The 8,672-nt window shown below is 41.7% G+C and overlaps 1 protein-coding gene across 1 annotated transcript; it reads right to left on the bottom strand.

The window, feature by feature from the left end:
- Positions 1-28: 28 nt before the first annotated feature.
- LOC135340465 (uncharacterized) lies at positions 29-8,479 on the bottom strand. Its single transcript, XM_064536803.1, has 18 exons — positions 8,321-8,479; positions 7,289-7,399; positions 6,793-6,887; positions 6,129-6,177; positions 5,670-5,720; positions 5,566-5,612; positions 5,464-5,504; positions 4,916-5,037; positions 4,801-4,862; positions 4,238-4,375; positions 3,864-3,902; positions 3,368-3,469; positions 2,693-2,933; positions 2,297-2,368; positions 2,131-2,239; positions 1,541-1,731; positions 927-1,012; positions 29-567 (listed from the first exon to the last, which is right to left on the bottom strand). The coding sequence occupies exons 1-18, from the start codon at positions 8,402-8,404 to the stop codon at positions 93-95; spliced, it is 2,115 nt and encodes a 704-aa protein (XP_064392873.1). The 5' UTR covers positions 8,405-8,479; the 3' UTR covers positions 29-92.
- Between the last annotated feature and the right edge of the window lie 193 nt (positions 8,480-8,672).

Below are 8,672 nucleotides of genomic sequence, written 5' to 3'. Positions count from 1 at the left end.
CGCGGCTTGAAAGTGAGGTTAAGTGGTATTTTGTACATTTGAGTGCACTTACAATATGTAACAAAAAGTATATATAATTTATATATATACATTCACAGAGCAAAACTAGCTGGTCTCTTTGCTTTAAAGTCAGTTAAGCCAACATGGTCTCTCCTATTCTTCCCGCTCAGTATAGCCGAAGCCACTCCATTGTCCCCATCGCTATGGATACTCGCAGAGCTCCCATCACTTCCGCTTGCACCGTTGCTCCCACTTCTGCTGTGGCCGCTCAATTTTCGAAACATATTTAATTTCGAGGTGTCTTGGACTCCATTACATAGTCCTTCTTGTAGTGAAGCTCGTTTTAGTCTTCCATTAGCCTTAGGGGAAAGATCGGGTGTGTGTCTGCTCTTGATGAGAGGGCTAGGGTTAGAGTGTGTGCTGTGGGCGGTGTGATGTGTTCGTAACGTGGGGCTGGGGGTGTGGCTAGGGGAGGAGTCTGGAGTGGAGGGGGTGGGCAGTTGAAGGGTGTGCAGCTTGTTATCTTCAGTCTCTTCAGTGCCTTCGTCGAAATCCAGAAATTGGAATCTGTAAGAAAAAATGAAAAGATTATTGTAGCTAGTGAATACTGCCAGCTAGTACATGCAATTATGGAATAGATTTCTACTGTATATATAGTACAAAAGAGGCCCCGTCCTTCTCCTCCACAATACACCATAACATTCATCCAATGTGAGTTGCACTTACAGCTTAAATGTTTTAGTTAGTATTCATAGATTGAGTTTGTACATGCCAACAATCACACCTAATACTGTGCCCTGTGTACACATGTACAGGGCTGGCTACCTTTATATTTGTACTTTGTTTTGTCCTTACTCATTAACTCTTTAAATGCAAGCAGAGACAGGTAACAGCTGCATGCAGAGGCTCTTGAGGAGCTAGCTCACCTTTCCTCCATGAGTTGATCCATGTTCCCAAAGGCTGGGTTCTCCCAGGACGAGGACTGCAGCTGAGACAACTCCTCTTCTGACAGCTGTGGACAATTAGCCAAGTTATGTACACACGGCCGTTGATAAAACACAAGTCTATATTAATTATCAGCGTTAAAATGAAGCATCTTTAAACGGCCACAACTTTAGTTCCGTTGGTCCAATAACGTTAATTTTATGATTTTTGAGAGCATACAATGAGCACGTTAAGATAGTATCTTAAAAATCAAAAGTCTATTTTGGGCCTGATTTTTTTTGACAAAATACCAGGCCATTCATTGTAAATAAATATACCATTATACCATAATACCATTACACCATATACATGTATAACGTGGCAGGTAGTCATGAACAAATTTTCAATTACAGAAATGTTTGGATATTCAATATTACTAACAAAGGTGTTCTTAGCGAAACACAACATTTTTGGCTCTCGAAAATTACACGCTATATAATAATAAATTGTAGTGGTAATCTGATCATGCAAGATGTACGTACTACAAGTATGTGATAGGACGCTGTCAACATGCACAATATATAGCAGAACATATAAAATAATAGTTAATTCTCACCAGAGGGTTTTCAATCTTGCTTGCCCAGTACACGTCCTCGTATGTAAGGCTGTTGATGGCTCGTCTTATCTTGGCGTCCATCTTCGTCTGAGTGGCAAAGTCGCTAATGGCTGCCTCCAACTCTTTGTCAAACTGGTAGCCCATGCTAATTATGCCGAGATCCGGGTACGAGTCACTAAGGTCTCGATGGCCTGTGTGTGTGTGTGTGCGTGTGTGTGTGTGGGTGTGTGTGTATGGGTGGGTGTGTGTGTGTGAGTGTGTGGGTGTGTGTGGGTGTGTATGAGAGAGATTCATTTCAAGTACGGCCACTATTCAGAGAAATGTTTACTGCTAGAAATCCTCGCTAACATGAGAGAGATCGAGACAGAGTATTCATTTCAAGTACAGAGAGAGATTCTACTTGTAGCCTAAGCTTTACAGCACACATTATAGAGTTCCTCAAGCTAACATAATTTTACATAATACCTTGGGCATCTTGAAAGCTAACTAGTCTAAGCTTTAGCTTTAAAACAACCCGGCCCTTTAACACATGACATGACAGGGCCTCAATTATTATCTGACTGCAGCATATAGTGATGGCCGGGCCTCACCTTCGAGACAGTCGACCAGCACCCCGGAGTACTCCGGTAGAGAAAGGTTGAGCACCTCACTGCTACCATCGTTAGTGAGGGTCAGAGAAACACTGTCCTTGGTAGAGTCCTGTATTAGGGGTGGGGTAATACGAGCCCTAATGTACGCTAGGTAGGTGTGGCTTACATGTCTCCAATGAGAGAGGTTGTCAGCATCCCACGAGATGTTCTTCCTTTTCTTGTGATACAGAAACAGTATCTAACAAAGAGAACAAGGTAAGGTGAGATACGTAGCTTTAAAACGATAGCTGCCCCAGCAACAATTAAAGAAGGCTACTATATATACCAAGAGACTTAATTGAGTGTGCATGTTGAGCAGGGAACTTAAGCTAGCTAGTATAGTTCCATGTAACTATAGATTGCTTGAGGATACAATACGTAATGTTGCTAGCTCTAGGAGAAAAACACGCTAGGTAGTGTAGCTTATCTTAAGTGTACATTTAGCATTTATTTTGCAACGTATCACATGTTAGTGAAAAGGGGATCTGACCATCTTAGTACCGCAAGACTACAGCACCCTCACCTTGTCCTTTGAGATACCAATGAGTCCCTTGTCCTTGGTGTCAGTATTTGTGCAAGAGAGAAACTCCATTCCAAATAGTTCCAGTGAGGACCAGAGTTTCACAAACCAACACTTAGCATCCTGACTCGAGAGCCCCTCCAAGGACGTGTGCTCGGCTGTGATCTTCTTGGCAATAGTCTTTATCTTGCACTTCGGGGGAGCTATAATGTTCTTAAGAGAAGTGAGGGAGTCAGGAGAGTATCTACAGTGTGAGAGATGCATGTATAGATGACAGCAGTAACTATAGTAACACAGAAGAGACAGCAGAACACAAGTAGAAATCTACACTAAAGGTAAGCCCCAAAGGACAGTTTTAACATAAGTTCTAGTGATTCAATTTTAATGATTTTGTAGTTTTCTAATTCAAGCTTAAAAGGAGTTCAGATGTACCAAAAACAAGAAATTTGGTCATGTGCAAGTTCCTTCAAACTTTCGGAAAATCGCTTTAAATTGGATCACCAGAACAAAAGTTATGGCTGTTTGAAGATGCTACACTAGATGTCACAATCTACTGCTCATACGTATATGGCTGTGGGCTGTTTACAAGTATACAATTCACTGCATAATTATTAAAAACTGGGATGCTGAAAATGCACTCGTGTATATTGTGAGACTGCTACGTATACATATACGTACTTGTTTGATGAGTAGTTGCCCTTGGTGATCTGACAGAGGATGGCGGAGAGACGAACCATGTCATTGGGAGAACAGAGTAGCTCCCCAGCAAGATACGTGGCCCTGGAATGGGGAACGGAGATGGAGTAATTTTTACACTAAAAATGGAAATTTCGATCGAGAAAGGACACTCGGACAAAATTAATGTCTTGAGTTCACATTGTCCAACCAAAAGCATCCATTAGTTAGTTAACTTTGAATAGGGAGCTACTGCGTCTATTGCCACACCCACACTGTCTTATTGCCACACCCACTGTCTTATGGCCACACCCACTGTCTTATTGCCACACCCACTGTCTTATTGCCACACCCACTGCGTCTATTGCCACACCCACTGTCTTATTGCCACACCCACTGTCTTATTGTCACACCCACTGCGTCTATTGCCACACCCACTGTCTTATTGCCACACCCACTGCGTCTATTGCCACACCCACTGTCTTATTGCCACACCCACCTTGCTTGTTTGAAGAGCATGTCCACATTGAGTGAGCCACTACACGGAAAGAAATTAGTTATATTTTATTATAACCTGTAAATTACTTTGAATGGTCATAACTTGAGCCAGTAAATCACTCCATAGGAGGCCGATACCATATAGCGGGTTATTTTCGTATGGTGTAAATTTTCGTATATTTGTAGAGCATCATACGAAAATTAAAACTACGAAATTATTCTACCGCAATACGATCAACGTAACTATCCTGTGAGCTGTACGAATATTAATTGGGCAGTTTATACAGAAAATTTACACCAACAAAAATTACCCGCTATACGGTATATTATTTGCCTGCTCAGGTAATACTGTACACACTCAACAAGTTTACCCACCGTTTCAGATCCAGGTTGTAATAGAACCTGTACATGAGTATGAGCTCGTCAGTCACGGTCACCTCTTGCTCTGCCAGCGTCTTGTTAGGGTCCAACCACGGGGTGTCCAGGCGTATCTGGTGCTTCTTGGAGATTTGTCTGCAAGGAAGAAATTGATTGTCCATAACTTGTATTAAAGAACGTCCGATTTCAAAGCTAAAATATGCATTTTTAGTAGCTGTTTGGTAGTGCTAAAATATGGTGTGCTTAGATCAGCCATTTTGCACTAGAGATACCGTATGGCGCGAAATTTTCGAGGCACTTATATTTCGTGGATTAGCCTCTAAAAGCTATTTCGTTGTACAATGTTCGTGGAATGACTGCTTACCGGAAGCTATGCCTTTAAATCTATGCATGTTATAGCAGGTAATTCAATTTTCGTGGACTAATTTTTGTGTAGAATTCTAACCCACGAAATGCGCGAAAATTAAGCCCCTCGAAAATTTCGCGCTATACGGTACGTAAAAAAAGTGCTGAATATTATTATTATATACGTACATTAGAAGAGTTAGCTGATAACTGACTTTTTGGTTCTTTTCACTGTCCAGGTGGAATATTGAGGTTTCTTGGCACTGCCGGGTCTTTGCTGCAGTGTACATAGTATCATATGACAGTCACATGACAGTCACATGATCTCACCTTCCTCCGAGAGCTAGGGGAGAGTGGTGGGGGCGTGTCCTTGGAGATGAAGTCTTTGATAGAGCCAGCACTCTTAGAGTCTCTCTTGGAAGTGAGGAGCATCTTGTGCGCACTCACCGGAGCTACAGTGGGAGAGAAGGGGTTAAACAGGTTATACTAATGGTAGAAAAGAAGGGGTTAAACAGGTTATGTCAGCGGAGCTACAGTGGGAGAGAAGGGGTTAAACAGGTTATACTAATGGTAGAAAAGAAGGGGTTAAAACAGGTTATGTCAGCGGAGCTACAGTGGGAGAGAAGGGGTTAAACAGGTTATACTAATGGTAGAAAAGAAGGGGTTAAAACAGGTTATGTCAGCGGAGCTACAGTGGGAGAGAAGGGGTTAAACAGGTTATACTAATGGTAGAAAAGAAGGGGTTAAAACAGGTTATGTCAGCGGAGCTACAGTGGGAGAGAAGGGGTTAAACAACTGAGCTATATACAATCGAACCAAACAGAGATCAAGAGCTGCCACGGCTTTACAGTAAGTGCATGTATGTATATAACACTCACATGCAGATCCAACTCTCTTCACTGACATCTTAGCTGGGTGGCTGGAGGGAGGGAGGGCATGTTACCATGACAACAAGAGAGAGATGATGTCATTACACTCACTGTTTCTGCACAGCGTAGTCACCAGACACCACCAGAGACAACTCCTCCTGTACGTGCAGTGTCAGCCATTAAATGATGGCATTACATGCAGTTACTGTACTTACTGGCTGTGACAGTCCCAGCTGTGAGCACAGGTCCACGACCAACTCCTTCACCTGTAATCAAAGAAACACTCAGTGCAAAACATGTCTTAACAGTCTCTGTTCTACTTAGGGTGGACACTCCTCTATATACACATAGCAAACTCTCTAGTATAAAACCGTAATTATTTCTTTAGGTACTACTACCTAAAACCTATCTTCATGCAAAAGAGCCTCTGAGGGATATAAAGTTAATTGAGGGAGGCCAGTGGACGTGGTCATGATCTCTTACTAACAGTAACACATAGGCCGGCCCACAGCAACCTCTGTAGCTAAAAAATGATATAAAGGACCTTCTTTACGGTATTATTTATAGCTATCATCTAATATATTTTATACAAGGGACACATATACTACGTATTCAGAAAGTGTTTGAAGGAGGTCAGAGGTCAATCATACGCACATACGCGACATTGAACCCACCACTTTAGTTTCGTCCACTGCAATAGTCTTGGAGGATCCGTCCAGAAACCTGAAGGAAGGGTGGAGATCAATGTCAGATTATCGCCTAGCAAATATTAATTTTGTAAAATAACTTTAATTTTCTGGTTAGACAGGAAAATGAACGGATTGCCTAATTTTACGACACAGCTGCACATGTCAGCATGGCCACACAAGCTGCAATGTACTGCACATATATTCACAGTGTCTTATATCAATTAACTCGTATTCATAATCACGGCTACCATAATTATAGTGTTTTTAAAATACATTATCAATTGATCAAGCGTGAATCTGATTGGGCGTGTTGAAGCCGGTAAACACAATAACACACCTCCGAAAGCATCACCTAGGCAACAACAGTTTCATAAGCAAGACTACAGTACACTCAGCACTCACTGGTCTGACTCAATGCCAAGTCACATCGTGTAGTACAGGCATTTATTTAATTGCTCTAGCTATAGATCACTGGGAGAGATTGCTGAGGGTGCCACATCACCGTAGGAACTAAACCATTAACATGTTGACACGATTGCTGTGACCCAAGGGATATACAAATTCAACCATTGTTCTCATCCTAATCTCTATCCTACTAAGAAATTTGTTTCCACTGGACTATCAATATTTTATCTTATTTCTTTCATACCTTATTCTCAGCTGCCTTTTCTTTGGCCTCAGGATGAGCTTAGCCCCCGAGAAGATTTGGACGTGGCCTAGTAGACAGTTAGAAAGAATCCACGTCTGTGACGAAGGACGAACAGAGTTAATTCATAATTATTGGTGACTTCCAAAATTGATACAACTATAATATTATACATACAGCCGGTTACAAGGAATGAATGCTCTCTTCTCAAAATTATGCACCTGGATTTAATGCAAGCCCTGCACATGTGTACACAAGTCATGTGGTCTATCCACAAATACCACCTGTAGTTTTACTGACATCTAACTCAATTGAGGCAGGTGGCCTCACTAACCTAGTAGACTTCTACAAACATGTTTGTACAACATTCACTGTCTAATAAGATCAACCTTGCCCTAAAGGCTGTAGTACTAGATCCAAGGCTGTAGTACTAGATCCAAGGCCATTTCAAGCTACCTTAACAATATAGCAGATCAACCTTGCCTTCCAGTAAACTGACCTTCTGCTCTGGCCAGAATAGTCCATATTCGGTGTGTGGTTGTCTCAGCTCTCCCTTGGTCTGTTCATACACCCTCAGTAACACATCCTCTCCTCGCTGTAACCGTGACACCTGTAGCACACAAAACCAGATGATACAATCATTTTTATTACGTACTGAGGGCCACTGTAAATTGAAACTCTCTGTGCAAGTGAGAGATGTGTTAATTTAATAGTGAGATCAAAGGAAACAACATTCACTTAGCACTACCATTGAAGACTGAACTATCAAAGTAGTCCTATAAGGCTAATAGGTTCAACCTTACACTAACAGCCATAGGTTTAACCTTGCAAATACAAATTACCAGGCCACCAGCTGCATGGGAGAAGCCACTTGGTGGTAGCAATATGCCAATGGCTAACATCCCCCCAGAAACTGTTACACTGACAGTTTCACAGTAAAGCTTTCACAGTTGCATGTATATACAATTGCAAGGATAAACATGCAACACGATGTGGACCTTCACAATGCATCACCTGACTCTGCAAGCCACTAACATAATGCAAGCTGAGCTATCTTATTGTGCACTTGCAACTAGACCTCCATGAATGTGAGTAGTGATACAACGCCTGGACTCGGATCAGGTTACACAGAGAGTGCCCTGGCTGTGAATTTAGCTAGCTAGCAAAAGTGTAGATTAAAAAAATGCAAACGGAAAAAAGATTGCACATTAGACATTTCATGGTTGGGATTTATAGCATCATGGATTGTGTTCAGCTCAGCTACTGCATACCTACTAGTATTAGTATTTCTTTATATGATAAAGTGAGGAAGTATATACTTGATCAGCTATGAGCATTTTTAGACTAAGTCTTACAAAAAAAAGATTTCGATAAGAGTGTAAGTAATTGTTAGGAAATTGTTAGGAACTGCAAGTACTGCTGTCTCCAAGATAATTATATAAAACCCACCCCTCTATAAAGTTAATGTATACACTCACACTATTGCAAATATATAAAGTACACTGTATCCATATCCAGATTACTAGCTCACCATGAGATTAATCGGTCTTCTGTCTTTGTCTGGAAGGGAAGGGCTGCCATCAGGCTCGTAGGAGACGAAAATAGAGACGCTCATGATGCTTTCTTGGTTGATACTAAATGTGTTGTCTGACCTTTCTTGATCTCTTGCACACAGAAGTGGGCGGGTCTCGTTTGTAGTCAATCGAATTACGGGTAAAGGTCGTCGGAAAAACTAACACATTCCTGTTTTCATCTAGCCTCGAGACCAGGCCGATTAATTTCATCCAGCTTCTAAGCCAGAGCAGGGCGTCTTATTATTGAACAATCAAGTGCGCATGTGCCGTAGTCTGTTTTGTAATGCTATGAATCTTGCAGTCTTAACC

The sequence above is a fragment of the Halichondria panicea genome, chromosome 8 (assembly GCF_963675165.1).
Source record: "Halichondria panicea chromosome 8, odHalPani1.1, whole genome shotgun sequence".
Taxonomy (NCBI): Eukaryota; Metazoa; Porifera; class Demospongiae; order Suberitida; family Halichondriidae; genus Halichondria; species Halichondria panicea.
This window is presented reverse-complemented; position numbering and strand designations above follow the sequence as displayed.

Bases quoted from the DNA above. Each gene is read 5' to 3' on its own strand.
- LOC135340465 (XM_064536803.1), bottom strand. From the start codon at position 8,404: ATGAGCGTCTCTATTTTCGTCTCCTACGAGCCTGATGGCAGCCCTTCC. The intron at 1,013-1,540 runs GTGAGAATTAAC...AATTGTCCACAG, and splicing joins GCAAGATTGAAAACCCTCTG to CTGTCAGAAGAGGAGTTGTC. The intron at 568-926 runs GTGAGCTAGCTC...TTTTTCTTACAG, and splicing joins GATCAACTCATGGAGGAAAG to ATTCCAATTTCTGGATTTCG.